Below are 15,275 nucleotides of genomic sequence, written 5' to 3' on the forward strand. Positions count from 1 at the left end.
TGAAGGAAACGGTATGTGAAGCATCCATTGTCTTGCAGTCTTGTCTCCTGATGAGCTACAAGGTTACTATGCTTCATCAATTATATTCCGATCATATTTTTCTGTGGATAAATACATTTTAATGGAAAGTACTTAAAATTGTATTGTTCCATTGAGAAAAGCAGCAATATACCCTTTCAGAAAAAGCATAGTAGCTTGGGAAAGGCATGGCCTGCTGAGCTTTTTTTTTTTTTTTTTTTCCCTTTTAATTTTTCTTGACCAGTTTTCTACGGTGAAGGCAAAATAAGTTCCTTGCAAGGAGGTTACGGCTGATTTTTTTCAAACCAGAAATTTTCAGTTTGCTTCAATGTACCTCAGCATCTTAGTCCCTTCGTTACTGGCGGTATTTGAATTGCTGCTATTTTTGGATGGTTCTAATATTACAATCTGAGTTATAAACAGGGTTGGACAACAGCAACATCTAACTCTAGCAGCCTTCTAGGGAGGATTGTGAGTTTGAGGGCGATTTGGCTTTAGCCGTAACCTCAGTAGGTTTGTAAGTCTCACAACACCAATTCTGCTGTCCCACAGGCTTGAGTTCCTCTAGTGCGTGCCTGGATAGAAAACAGAAGTTTGAAAACATCTGTCTGTGGTCCAGATTGAATTCAGTTTCCCGTCCATACCATTTAGGACCTTTTAGGGGATCTCTTAGTGTTTCATGGATAAGAAACTCACTTTCTTGGGGCAGTAATGTTAGTGGGAGTGTAAATAGAAGCGATGTGCCTCTTCCCCAGCCTTCCCAGTACAGAGGGTGATTCTAGTGCCACGGTCATTGTAGTATCTGGGCAGCTTCCAGTACTGGACCTGCATCCTGATACTTGTTTCTTTGTTTTAGCCGCTAAACAATGCCTCCCTCCGTCACACAACAGCCGGCTGCATAATTAAATATGTGACCATGTCCTTCCTTCCATCTCACTTGGGAGTACGGGTCCCTGGTTTTAACCAGACTCTTCTGAACTGGGAAACCCAAACCAGTATCAAACCAGTATCACCCTAACGTTTAGAATATAGCTGTGCCTTAGAGCACTGTTGGCATCTCGTGGATGAAAATCCACTGCCTAAATACATGCAGTTCCCTTCTGCTTCTATCCCCCATGAAGATGTCAAAATTAATGGAGTAAGCTTTGATGCTCCACAGTGAAGTTGGTGTTACGTGTGGAAATAGTAGTCTCTTAGCAGAAACCGTTCATTTTATGTGATTCTTGTTACTAGAAGTGTGTATAGCGTTGGAGAGAAACCAGTAGAAACCGTTCATTTTATGTGACCCTTGTTACTAGAAGTGTGTATAGCATTGGAGAGAAACCAGCCATAGACAGACATGGAAAATGAAGGGATTCTGTAACCTGGACCCTTTTCTGGGTTTTAACTACGAAGCCACGATGTCTACGTTAGAAGGCAAGTTGCTGTGGCCTCCCTCTCTGGTCAGCGGAGGGAGGCTGCTACTTCCCGAGGAGCTTAGCCTCTAAGGTCTGAATTGCCAGTTAATTGGACAGAGTTGAGCAGGGCGAAATGCTTTGGAGATTGGTTTTGGCTTTTTGGAAAGTTCAGTAAGGCTGTGGAAAGATGCAGATGGATTTCTTTGTATTAGTAAATGAGAAACCGTGCCAAAATGGCTAGGTCAGATTTGGCTTCTCAGGAAGACAAAGGCTGCTACGGCGGCTGCAGAAGGAATGAATTCATTTTGCAAATGAATATGTGGAGCTAACTCATCCTAAACCCTGGGATGTGATGGTTGGGAAACTTGATCTGTTTCCATGAAGAGGGTGTCAATCAAGAGCTTTAAATTCAATGGCTATACTTACGGGGTCAGAATTTCTTGGGTGTATTTTATTGTTCGCTACAGCTGGTCATTTCTTTCCTTCTGCTGTTTGCCCCGAGGGTTTTGGGGAATCTGTTTTTGAGGGTTGATGTCCTAATTCTTCTAATGTAGTTTGAAAATATCTTAAGGATGTGCTGTTCCTTTTCCACAAATGTATGGTAGACACACACTGAAAATACCTGCGTACCTCCTGTCTTGTTCCTTCTGCGCAGATTTATGTTCATGGCGTATGGTCCAGTGCCCTGCTGACTACGTAAGCTGCTACTTTGCTCAGTGGTTTACCACTAGATGCATTAAATAAATATGCTTTATGTAATATTTGTGCTTGGGTTGTAATGATTCTGCCTGCTTCCGGACTCTAAACAAGTAATGCAACAAAAGTGGTCTGTAGAATGCAACTTGCTGCCAGTAAACTTCTGTACTGGCATCCTCATTTGTGTCCTGAGCTATTGAGGTTGGAGGAGAGAGATTGTGTATCGCCCTTGAGCATCTTCCCTGAAAGCTAGATCTTCAAGTGGCAAATATAAGTTCCAGCTTTGATCAGATCTCTTAATATGTAGTGTGTGCAGAGCACATAATCTCGGGGCTACAAGATCCTTAAAGACCTTTCCTCCAGCAAAGATGACTGCCTCTGGGTGCTATGCCATGTTGTTGGAAGTTTTTTCAAAACTCTTAAACTTCAAGTTCCTCTTCTGGCTCCTGGTGCAGTTGTTATTTCCCTCTCGTAGAAGACCACTGCCACTGGGGGAGGTAATCTCCTGTTTCCTCTTAGTCATGGCCTGCTCACCTAGCTGGCTCAGAAACCTTTGGCTGCCCTCCCTTATGGTGCATCAGTGTTGGTAACCCCTTCCTGTGATTTTTGTCTCCTCTGACAGTAGCTATTGATGGAAGAACACGGGGTGACCCAAACAGAGCACATGGCCACCATCGAGGCCCACGCAGTGGCCCAGCAAGTGCAGCAGGTCCATGTGGCCACCTACACAGAGCACAGCATGCTGAGCGCGGACGAAGACTCGCCGTCTTCGCCGGAGGACACCTCCTACGATGACTCTGACATCCTCAACTCCACGGCTGCCGACGAGGTCACCGCCCACCTGGCTGCGGCAGGTAAAGTCAGTGGGATGCTCGGCGTCATTCGCCTAATGTTGCGTTTGTGCAGAGGTCGCAAAGACCGCTTGAGGGTGGTGGGTGATCTTGTCACCCCACGGGATGCTCTGAATGTTTCCGTATTGCCCTGGCTTCTTTGCAAGGTCTGCTGGCCGCTTGAATCTTGCATCACTTTATTTATGTGCAGTATAGAGGTACTGGGAATAAGAGACTGGTTTGTACAATAGAAAAGGTCCCTGGTAAATGCTGCCTCAAAAAACGAAACTAAAATACTGAATATGTCAAAGAGCAAGCTTATTTCAGGACCATATAAAAAACAGCAAAAATAACCCAGGAGTGCTATGCAACCCTGCTTAGCCAGGGAGCTCACATGCTAGGCCTCTCCCAAGGAGATGCCACAAAGGGTCCTGGCGTATCTGGCCTGGGAAGGTATTTCAGAATCACAGTCAAGTGATTCCAGTCAAGCCCCTGCCAAATGTCCTCCAGATTTGCCTTGTGGTGGATCTACCTCATTAGTAGAAAAATGCAGTGATAAATAAGCACTCACAGACTTGTCTGACTCTGTATCAGACTTTATCTGATAAATAAAGCTCTTGATGTGCTTGACCGAACCTGTGAAGTTCCACCACCCCACTGAGCATCCCACACCCTTTGCTTATTAATTTTCCAGCCTCAGCTCCTGCAGGATTTTTTCCTTCCTCCTTCCCTTCGAGCACACAAGCTTTTCAGGCCTGGGTTCCAGGAGAGGGGCATCTGATGCCTCTCGCCTGCCTGTGAGCCCTCCCGATGCAGGGGCCGCCCGGTGCCCCTCCAACCCCTGGCCAGGTAGGCACCCCCGAGCCAGGAGCTGCCCCGCTTCCCTAGGGCAGGCGGCTGCAGTTTGCAGCATGGGCTGGCACATCCAGCCCAAAGCTTGCCCGAGAGCCCAGCGTAGCCCTTCCTCGCTTCTCCAGAGCAAATGTTTTTCCAGTCCCCCAAAAGGCAATGTTTTTATTCTTATTTTTCACAAGCACAGGATTGTTGGAGCAGTATGCAGCAGCGCTTGCTGTGCCTGGCATGAGTAGCACTCATGTAGTTCCTTACTGATTGACAAAACCTGGGTCTGTAGTGTCACCCAGAGCTCTGTCCATTACAGTGTCCCATCTCCCAGAGCAGCTGCCTAGAGAAAACATATAATCTTTCATTATCATCTACCAGCTTCCACTGACTGGTAGCTTAGGACTTCCTGATCCAGTAGCTGCATCTTTGTTAAACACAAAAATATAGTGTTCCCTGACGGGATCTTTCACCTCTGACATATGGAGAAACTACACACAGAGCAACTGAGGTCTGCTCAGGAGTCAAAGGCAAGTCCTTGAGCCTGCATTAGACCCCAGGGCTTTTTGACTCTGACCTGGCACTCATTTCTGGAGATCACCAATAGAAGCACAATCCACTGCATGTTGTTTGGTTTACTTCCAATTAACTTAATGAAACTTCCCCTTACGTAGACTCTGTGTCTAGAGTTTGATCACGAAAGCAATTAGCGCTGCCCTGCTGTGGTCCGCACTATTCTTCAGGGGACTGTTGTAGGATGCTGCCGGGAACTCTGGATTTTCAATTTCTTTCCCATTAGAACTGGTCCTTAATCCCTAGGGAAAGCCTCGGACTCCTGATGCTGTAGTTGAGGTGTCCGAGCAGGATTCATGGCATTTGTACCTGGTCTCTTCTCCCCTGCCACCAGGATCTCCTCAATTGCAGTCAGTGACTTAAAGTCTTGGCATACTTGAGAGTTTTTCAGTATGTCTGGAAGATAAAACACATAATTATGTGATTGTAAGGAAAACTCTGGACTGAAATATGTGACTTTCACCTGGGACTGAGCTGGGATTTGCCAGTCTGGGGAATGAAGCCTTTTGATACACCTCTCCAATGCTGGAGAGGAGGGATCCCGGCTGCCAGAGAGCTCAGTGGGGAATTCGGGTCACCCTGGTCCGGTGGGTGGGGAGGCCCTTGAGCGGAGCCCTTGGGACCCATCGCTGGGGCGGGCAATGGCAACCTCCTTTCTGGCCAGTTCCTGAGCTGCGTGTACTGATTCACTCTTTATGGTTTGATTTCCAGGCCCTGTGGGGATGGCAGCAGCTGCTGCCGTGGCAACGGGTAAAAAACGAAAGCGACCACACGTTTTTGAATCCAACCCGTCAATCCGCAAGAGGCAGCAGACGCGTTTGCTACGGTAAGGACTCCCGCCTGCACTCTGACACCTTGGTCTGCATCCTCGATCTGTCTCCAGTGCCGCGCATGGTGAGACCATGTGCTGTCCAGAACTTGCTCAGCTTGGGGATTTTGTTTGGGCATCTTTTCTGGAACCCAAGAGCTGTGTTTTAGTTTGTAGAAATGGGCTAAATTGCAGCTCTACTCATCTTTAATGCGATATTATGATCACCAGGACTGACATGACCATTCTGGTGGGATCCACCATTCTGTTTTAACCCCAGGTAATCACAAGTTAAATCTGTCATGGTACCGTTGCCTTGCAAGATATTCGTAGTCGCTTTAACAGCAGCTGGCCTGAGAATCTGGAGCTACAGCCATATCCCAGCTCTGCAGTGGCACGAAGGACTTACCTACCTAACGAAAAAAGTATTTTCTGCATTATGAAATGATCCTGTGAATAAATCTAGTGCGTGTGTACCTGAATTTCCTTTGCCAGCAGACCCCGTTGTGTGAGCTCCATGCTGAAGACTGACCCAGCCTGTAGTGCACAGTGTTGGGGGATAATAATCGAGGGGAGATGCCTGCCAGAGCTGAAACACTTTCTTTGGCTTTAGAAACTTGCTCTGTAGACACCAATCTTCCGTAGCCCTTCAGGTGTTGCATTACAGGTGCTCTGAGGCTGTCTGCCCGCCTGATGGCCACCTAGGAGCACTGGTGCTGAAGTGACTGCACAGGCTTTCCGCAAGCCTGGGGAGATCACCTGCAATTCCATCTTCAGGAAACAGTTGTAAATATTGGCTGGTCCTATATTTTTTAGGTTTTGGAACAAAGCAATTTTTCTTTTTAAACTGTTTTGGATTTAATTGGGTTTAATTTATCTCACAAGAGTTGGGGTATTTGTCATCCCATTTCTTGCTGGCTTCCTCCTGTGTGCACACTTCATGCACTGAAACAGTGATGGCCAGAGTTTCGCTTTTTCTCCTTCTCTCCTATTCTAACTCTTGTAAAGTTGGTGAGAAATTAAGTTGGTTTCCTTATAATTCTGCTTACTCTGTGGGACTGCTGAGTCCCACAACACCCTTTGCACATAATCAAACTGGAACGAAGTGGAGCAGGGTTAGTGTTAAATAATATTCCCTGGGAGTGGACTCCCTTTTTTTATAGCTCATTCTGGTTTTCCCTCCTTCCCCCAACTCTGCTGACCCAACCTTGTCTCTTGCAACGTTTCTGAAGAGCAAATTCTTTTCTCTCTTGAAATGTGAACAATATATTTTTAAAGAAACTCCTATTTAAAGGAATTCTTTCTTCTCCCTTCATGCAACTCCTTCATTTTACTACATGCAAGTTACTGACAAAATGCATCCTTTTTTTGCACTCTGATCAGTTTGACATGTTTGTGCTTGATATTTACACCACTGTGAAATGAGTGGGAAGTTACAGTTTCTGATTCTGGGATCTCTGCGTAGCTGGTGATGGTGGTGGTGCTTTTTGGCAACGTGTCTGCTGCTAACAGCAGGTTCTGAAATGACCAGGGCAGATACTACACTGTCACCTTATGGAGTGCTCAGGTTATCTGGTGATAACCGCTACTTCTCTCTTGCTTTATGAGTTTCTGACAACATTTCTGACACATCTCTTGCATTGCTTAGAAGTGAGTAAGAGGCGGAAAGTATATGATGGAACGTTTTCTTCCTACAGAGCTCATTCCAAAGGGACTTGCTGATGTGGCAGGTGTCTGAATACGTGGGTTTCTTGTGCTCAGCTGTTGCAATATTTCTGGTTCTTGCCTGTCGTTTAGCTGTTGGTTGAATGCATACAGTTCTGGTTTGAGCAGGCCTTTGGTGCTAGAGAATTGCAATGCATTGTTATGAGGCTGGATGTAAAATAACCTGTGTTCGCAGTCCTCTTTTGCTGAATCATTCAAGTTCTTTACCTTACAAGTTTTGTATTGCTAATACACTTAGACGGTGACAGAGTGGATATGTAGACTCTTGCTGTCCTCTTGCTGCTCTGGTGATTTCTCTTTATTTTTTACATCAATTGAAAAAGGAAAGAAGGGAGAATAATTGATATTTGAGCTGCTGGGTGACTGCAGGGAACGCAGCAGGCCTGTGGGAGCGGAGGAAGAACCAGTATATGTGGCTAATCTGACCAGCTGGGGCTCCGTTTCTCACCTGGTTTGTAAATGGGTAGCATTAAGAAAGGGAGTTTACAATGCAAAGGGTTGTGTTTCTGCAGGGCTTTCAGCTGATACCTATTCGCTGTTTTATATCTCTGTTTCAGGAAGCTCCGAGCCACGCTGGATGAGTACACCACCAGAGTGGGGCAGCAGGCCATCGTTCTGTGCATCTCACCCTCCAAACCCAATCCTGTCTTTAAAGTATTCGGTGCTGCACCCTTGGAGAATGTGGTAGGTGTCTGTAGGAAAAGCTATGTAATGAATTGCTCACCTTCTCTGCAGGTTTCATTCTGCTCAAGGCAGCCTTGCAAGCCTGGTAGTGATTCGAAGGTCATGTTTAAAACCCTGGCAACAGGAATTCAGATTGTATGGACATGAGGGTAGCACTGAGGTCCTGTGGTTGCCCAGCACATCTCACCAGGGTTGAATATCCTGGATTAAAAATCAGAGGGAGCAGGTAGTGGTGATGTGTTTGAACTCAGCTTGGCTGTCAGTGCTTGCACCTTGTTGCAGACCGGACAGTAAATGGAGCAGATCATGACTGTGATAAGTCTTGCTTCAGAACTTTTCTTTTAATCCCGTAAATACTTCCACTTGCCAGTGTTACTTGATGTTTCATCATCAGGTCTTCGATGCGGCCAAGTCTTCGGGGCCAGTGGGTATTTTTTCTTGCCAGCTGTGGCATTGTTTGCTCCTTCTGTTCTGCAGCACCTTGGGGAAGGTGCCTGGCCCTGCGTCCTTGCCCTCACCTCTCCTGGTGCTCCTTACCTTGTTTACCTGATCTTAACGATTCCCCACAGGTACGCAAGTACAAGAGCATGATTCTGGAAGACCTGGAGTCCGCACTAGCAGAGCATGCTCCTGCACCTCAGGAGGTTAACTCCGAGTTGCCACCCCTCACCATCGATGGCATTGGGGAAGGTGCCTGGCCCTGCGTCCTTGCCCTCACCTCTCCTGGTGCTCCTTACCTTGTTTACCTGATCTTAACGATTCCCCACAGGTACGCAAGTACAAGAGCATGATTCTGGAAGACCTGGAGTCCGCACTAGCAGAGCATGCTCCTGCACCTCAGGAGGTTAACTCCGAGTTGCCACCCCTCACCATCGATGGCATTCACAGGTAAGCAGCCAGACGTGGCAGAACCAGAGAGAGAGATTTGGCATCTTGCAGTCACGTCCTGTTATTTTGCAGTGGAGCTTATGTCTACATCTCTAGGGAATGCATTTGATCTCTTCTTTCCCATGGGACTGTAACAGCTCAGATAGTAGTTAGATGTGAAGCTTTGTTATTGGTGCTTGTTTTCTACATGAAACAGTAGAGATGCTGCTAAGGACTGGAGCTCAGGCTGCTGGGAGCATTCCCCTTTGACCTGTTTTTGTCACCTCCCATAAACTATGAACAGAGAAGATAATTGTTCTGCACTTCGCAGTGATTTTTAGGCACTGAGGTCAGGAAGGTCGCTTGTGGAGTACCGTTTTGGCTTATCCTCCTTGGACATTTCTTGTGTGCTCTAGTTCGTTCCCTCCTCTGTTTTCTGCTGTGGACTGGAGCAGAGGGGAGCTTACCAATGGTTTAACTCCAGGTCAGACCCTGAGTGAGATACTTCTGATGGAGCTAGGGAGTCATCTGCCCTAGGGATGTGGGGGACTCCGTTTCTCTCCAGGTCCAGCCCTTTGCTGACCTCGTTATTGCTAGGAGAAAGTGGAGGGGACCCCCCAGGGAAGCTTCCTTGGTGTGAGGGGGATCATCTGTAGGGAAATCTCATTCCCCTGGGGTGCAGGACCTGAATGCAGGTAAGTGTGTTTTGCAGGAGGCCCTGGATACACTCAGTCTGATGTACCGCAACAAATTTTAAATGCTGAAAGCATTTAAATACTCTTCAGAGGGAGTAGCAAGATCCAAGGGCCAGAGGCTTTGCGCAACATATAAAGAGGTGTTATAGAGCAAAGATGTGCCAATTTCCTCTGTGCTTTGAAGAAAGATCACATTCTGGTCAAAACACCATCTCCATTACTTAGGTGGAATCAGACAAGTTCACACTTCTAACAAAATTTTACAAAGAAATCTACTGTGCCTTGGCTGATAACAGATCATGTTCCTAATCCATGACAACATAAGACAAAACTTAGTTGCTAGATTTTTAAGCCACTGTGAAAGGTGGTATCTGCAAGAGCTGTTCACAGGCAGCTTTTGGTTTGTATCATTAACAGTTTCCCATGGAAATGGAAGGTAAAAAATGGAAACATTTTACTTTGAAAGTAAAATGAAAGACCATCAAAAGATTACAGGTATGTAGCTGTGAATTCATTTGTATTGGCAAACAAAACACTTGTGTTTATCTGAATTCTTTATGGCCTCGTTGTTGTAGTACTTAAGCTGAGTAATAGCAAGAGAAGTGCCTAGGACTTAAAACAAGGAGAAGGAGACATCTATGTGGAGATTTGCTCGGGCAGAGGGAGGCCACCCTAGTGCGGTGTGAGTAGTGAAGCTGGAGGTGCTCGTGCCCACAGCACGTGGGCTCTGAGGAAGGAACGAAGCAAACGAGCTGTTGCTGGTGGAGTGGTGGAAAGAAATGAGGGAGAGAGAGGGGAAATGAGTGTGGATGAATGAGATCAGGTTGTTGCAATCCAATAACACATCTGAGAAACTTTTCTGGTTTGCAGTGCGCAGAATATGTGCACGTATAAAAGGGCCAATAAAAGATCTGTCAGCTGTTTGGCTGTTAATGTTGCACGTGCCATCAAAGTAGCGGTAAAAGTGACAAGCTCTCACTTCAGAGAAGCCTTCAGCTAGATTTATAATGCATATTGTTTATTTTTTGCGGTAGAGTTGGAAATTAAATATTTTAACATCAAAGGTTGCTGAAGTGTTTTCTGCTTCTTTTTTATCCATAGAATTCTATGGATAAAATACTAATACTTTTCATGTTAAGCTAAAAATAAGGTTGGAGATTTTTTTTCTTCCAAACATGACATGGCCTTGGTCTTCAGGAAACCTTGCACAAAGACTTGGCCAAGCCATGTTGCCCCTGGGGTTTGATTGCTTTGCATTTCCACATGTGAAGCAGCTCTCCAGTCCAAGGCACTAGTTGCTGGCAGAGCTTTTTTATTTCTTTCCAGTGTTCCCAGGCTCTATTAAATGAGAAATGGTTTTTCTTCTCCATGTTCTTCAGGGCCTTTGGTCAGCAGGCGTGCAAACCGCTGATGAAACAGCATAGCAATGTAGAGCCTCTGATTTCATTATGGTAAAACAAGTATCTTGTTGGAAGTAGCCCTCGTCTTTTTAATGCAATGTGATAACTCAAAACAGCTTTGTGAAGAAGGTTTCTCTTGAGCTGTGGACAGAGTCCGTGCTCTTCGTGCCCCGTTTGGCTAACCGTCGCTGTCCCGGTTAGCCCAGCCGCTGTGATGTGCACGCATGTTGTGGGCATCCAGCGCTGCACTGCCTCAGTTTCCCCGCATATCATATAGGGATTATGTTTTGTAAATGTCTTTTAAAAATTTTGAGATCCTTGAATGGCTGCAGGCCACTTGAGGGCAGAGCACTAGAATTAGTAGACAGGACTGCAGAGTCCTGGGTGGATTTTCACAACCCAGCAGGTCGGTCTTCTTGTAAAATTTTCAAGGAGTAAGGTGGGGCATGTGGTGCTTAGGAGATGATTTTGTTGCTGAAAGCATCCAGCTGCTATATAGTTTTTGCCAAATTTGGGGGCAAACTTTAAATAGAAACAAAACACAGATATGCTGAACACGATGAGGACACCGTGCTGTCTTTTTTTGGCCACAATCGCAATTTGAAATACATGCGTTTGAGAGAGTGGATGATACGTCTGACTCCTACATCGCTGCAACCTGTTGCACAGCCAGAAGTGCCATCTTTTTTTTTGTAGGAACCTTGATTCCCAGAGCTGCCAATATAGTTCTTTGTATTTGCTAACAAGAAATGAGCTTTTTCAACTAAGTTGCGCAAAGCCCTGTGGAAAACCGAAATATTTATAAATATAAATTGGACAGCACAATTAATAGGTGTGTCACAGGGAGTGGAAAAACGAGGCCTCTGCTTTCAGCAGCTGCAGGTGTCAGCAGGCAGGTGGTAGAGGCGTTAGCTCCTCAACGAGGAGATGAAAATAACTCTCTGTTTAATTGCTCTGCTTCCCTGGTGGTCTTGAGGGAAATAAAGCCTTTACTAACCTGAGCAAAGATGCTTCTATAAACTTGCGAATGGAGAGCATCAACCACTTTGGCTGTGCAGAAAAAAACCATATTGCAGTGGGGCTTTTACCCTGCAGCCATTACACAGAGAAATCTCGATACTTTATGGACTTTGGCTACGTTGACACTATACGTCAGACCTGAGTTTGCCCCTAAGATTGGGTAATGCTGAGGTCGATGACTGAAAGTCGGCTCTCACCAAGGTCACTAGAATTTGTTTATGTTTTTCTGAACAGGTTATTTGTCCTTTAATCTGACTTTTTTAAACATAATATGCCCCTATGATTTGCAGTCTGCTTATACAAGCCGACAAAGTTTATATGGGCCTCTCAAAAATCATCTTAACGTCTATTTACGTACTGCAAAAAGCTTTAGCACAAACAGCAGATATCTTTATGTACGTGTCAGTTTGTATGTAGGAGAAGCCAAGCACGGAAAGACGGTAACTAAACTCAGTTTGCAGCTGTCAGATCCTCTCCATGGAGGGGCAGGGATGATCCCGCAGTGCTGGACCCCATCGCCTGGGTGCGAGGCTTGCTGGTGCTCCCTTCTGGTCCACGTCAGACGTGTGGTACGGGGACAGCCTGTGTTTCTGCTCTCCCAGTAGGTCGTCGCCATGGGGCAGAGGGATCATCCTTGTTCTGCAGTGGAGGCACCCCAGAGTTAGGAATCGGGTCCCCCGTGCAGCTGAGCTCTAGCACTGGACGGTTGTTCCAGCAGAGTGGGAAGGGTAGCGAGTCCTGTGAGGTTCTGGATACAAGGATGAGTGTATTCTTCTAACTGCATGCAGGCAGTTGCCTGCTTTTACAGCATTTAAGCTCAGAGCCTGCATCATGCCTCGTTTCCAGCAAGAACAAGCAGTCATGTCCAGCACTCAGATCTCCAAACTCTGCTAGGAGGTGGTGATCCCAAGAGGGACAGCCTGGTCCCCAGGTGTGTCCCTTTGAAACGTTAGAACTAGTCACTCATTCTTATGACTTGACCACGGTTTCAGGCTGGAAGAGAAGAAAGATTTGCATAAAGAGTAAATCCGTGAGCACAGAGTTCTGTGGGGAGACCCACAGCACCTCCTGCTTTTTGCACCGATGACCAGGTTGTTGATTTTGGGTTGGAATCCTGTGGCCAGGTGTAAACTGCTGCATCTGCTGAGTGCTGAGTGCCGTCGCTTCTTGTTGAGGACACCGAGGCTTACCCTCCGCTTCATCTTTGCCATGACATCGGCAAGCCCGCTCTCATCCTGCCTGCCAGAAAGCACCTGGCAGTGAGACCTCGCAGAGTTCGGTCAGGGCCATGTGGGTTTTCATAGGAAATTCATGGTGACAGCTTGGTTGCTGCCTTGACAGATGCCTGGCTTTTTATTCTGAATGTTTAAAATTAATTGGAACTTTTAAACTTAAAGAACATTTAGTCTAAAATCGGCTGTTGCAGAAAGAAGGGCCAGTGAACAAAATACCTGGGTGCTTTGCTGCAATTGCTGCTTTGCCCTCTTCCACTTTCAGGTGCAGCCAGGGTCCTGCATGGACTTGGCTTTGCTTTTCCCGGGTGTTGCTTTTGGACATCCTGAGGCTGAGCTCTGGGGATAGGTAGAAAATTCCCAGCCACAGGTTTTGCTCCTTTCTAGAAAGCACTTTCCTTAGCAGGGGATAAACCTTAAGACCAGAGCATTGCTTGGTGCTCTGCATGCAGGACAACTTCTTGTTTCCAGCACTGGAGTGCAGTTGTCTGTGCTTTGGGCCATTGCAAATGGTAGAATCCGGATTAGCTCACCACCGCTAACGCTTGAGCGTAATGTTAAAACTTAGAAGACACTCTGTGTGCCAAAGGGTGTCAAAGAAACATTTCTTATAGTTTCTCTCAAACCCTGCATACTGGAGATTATATGAGCCCTTTCCAGAGCTGACAACCATGCAAACCGGAGTGAGCTGCTGTCTTTTAGCAGAGATTTGATTTTCGGGTGGTTCGTGGATGGAGTCAGCAGAACGCGTGGCTCCCGCGGATGAAGCGGTTGCACCGGTTCCTCCCAGCTGTGCCCTGAGAGATGCAGGGTCTTTGTTTCGGTGCCGTAGCCTGTGTCAGAGCCCTGCAAGCTGCTCGGGTGAGGTCTCGTTACGGCACTAATTAGAGAAGTCCTCGCGCTGGAGCAGGTTGTCACGCCGCTGCTGATTGTCTCCCTGGCGGATTAAAGGCAAACCCTCCTTAACAAGTGCCTTGAGTAGCTTGAGCCGCTGAACTCCCTAGGACCAGTAATTAATCCATCTGGTAACAAGGAGCATGGCTTGCAGATAGCAATTCTGGGAAGGACCTTTTAACTGTTTTTGCACCAGGCAACTCAATGCCGTTAGTGGGTTTATTTGACTGAATAAATGGGGCCTCGACCGGGGATCCTGATGCATGCCAGGGTGACTGTTGGCCCTACAGCACGGATGGGGAAGTGCATCACGGGCAGGCTTGGCCTGGGCTGGAAAAAAGGGCACCAAAGGGGTTGACACTGTGTGTGAGCGTGGGCAAGCTGGTGGCTTTTTTGTGGCTCCATTTACAATTCAGGGTTTTGGTACGACTTCTCTGAGATGGGTCAAGATGTCCGAGGAGTGGAGGAACTGAAATGCAGCTGCTTCTCTGAGCAGGGGTGGTTCTTCTACGGTGTGCAGCAGATACACTATGTATGGACCCACCACTATACTGGATTTTTATTGCCTTTAAAGTCCCTAGCCACTGCTGCACACTGTATGCAATGTAGTAAATCATGCATACAAAGAAATTGTTTTCTTTTTACCAAAACACACTTCAATTTTTCTATTTAACTGTGTAAGCTAGGGCCCATGTTACATCTTCCAGCTGGGCTCTGGCTTTGAAGAGCAGTCCTGTGTCCAAAAGAGCTGCTGCAGATCCCAGTGCATTTAGCAGTGTTCTTAGGGGCTTTAGGCTTTTTGCAGAGACCACAGAGACAATCTGCATTCTCCTGTTCCTCTGAAGCATTCCTCCCTTCCTCTGTCTGACCGATGTTAGAGGGGACTTTAGAACATACTCCCTATGCTAACGTGGAAAAGGCAGCTTGTAAATGAGTTGATTTACAGCTTGGAGCCAATGGATACAATATCCAGACTGGAAGCAGCATGTCATTCAAGCAGGATCGTGGCTCGGAGGAATGGACACTGTTATGGCAGAAGGTCAGGGATGGGTCCTCCGTGAGCTGACCTCCGTGAGTCTCCGCTAGCTGGGGCCGCGTCGTGGCTGTGGCACCAATTGATGCTGGACCCGTTGCGCTCTTCCATGGCTGTGCCCTAGAGCCCTGAACATGCAGGTGTCTCGGGGCTGTAAGGTGGCCCGAGGACTCCCAGTGGCACTGTCATAAGCTCAAATAACTTGCTATTAAAGCTATGAAAGGATACAGGGAGATGTTCTTAAATGCAGCTATTTAGCTTTAAGTTAACGTGGTTTTCTCTGACATATGTGGTCTTGAGCGCTGCTTCTCTTCCTGCTCTGTTTCTGCAGCTGAACCAGCCTTTTCCTGAGCTCCAGGCAGTCCCCGGTACAAAACCCAAATGTGTCATAAAACCCTGTGTGAGTTTTTTATTCTCTTTGATAACGCTAAGGATATTACTTGCTCTTGGTGACATATCTGCTCGATTTGCTTTGCAAGTCCATTTTTAAGGTATTGTCTCCTGATGGTAAAGGCTAGTTACTAGTTGACCAGTTTTTGTGCGTGCTAAGGAGGAGTAAAATC

The 15,275-nt window shown here is 46.6% G+C and overlaps 1 protein-coding gene across 1 annotated transcript in view; it reads left to right on the forward strand.

Moving 5' to 3' along the window:
* Positions 1-2,742: 2,742 nt before the first annotated feature.
* Positions 2,743-15,275, forward strand: part of NRF1 (nuclear respiratory factor 1) — a 51,319-nt gene continuing 38,786 nt past the window's right edge. Inside the window, 5 exon segments of the mRNA XM_009585510.1 lie at positions 2,743-2,965; positions 5,066-5,180; positions 7,445-7,571; positions 8,341-8,459; positions 9,926-9,956. Of these exon segments, the coding sequence (XP_009583805.1) occupies positions 2,743-2,965; positions 5,066-5,180; positions 7,445-7,571; positions 8,341-8,459; positions 9,926-9,956 (615 nt within the window).

This window comes from Fulmarus glacialis, unplaced genomic scaffold, assembly GCF_000690835.1.
Source record: "Fulmarus glacialis isolate BGI_N327 unplaced genomic scaffold, ASM69083v1 scaffold14219, whole genome shotgun sequence".
Lineage (NCBI taxonomy): Eukaryota > Metazoa > Chordata > Aves > Procellariiformes > Procellariidae > Fulmarus > Fulmarus glacialis.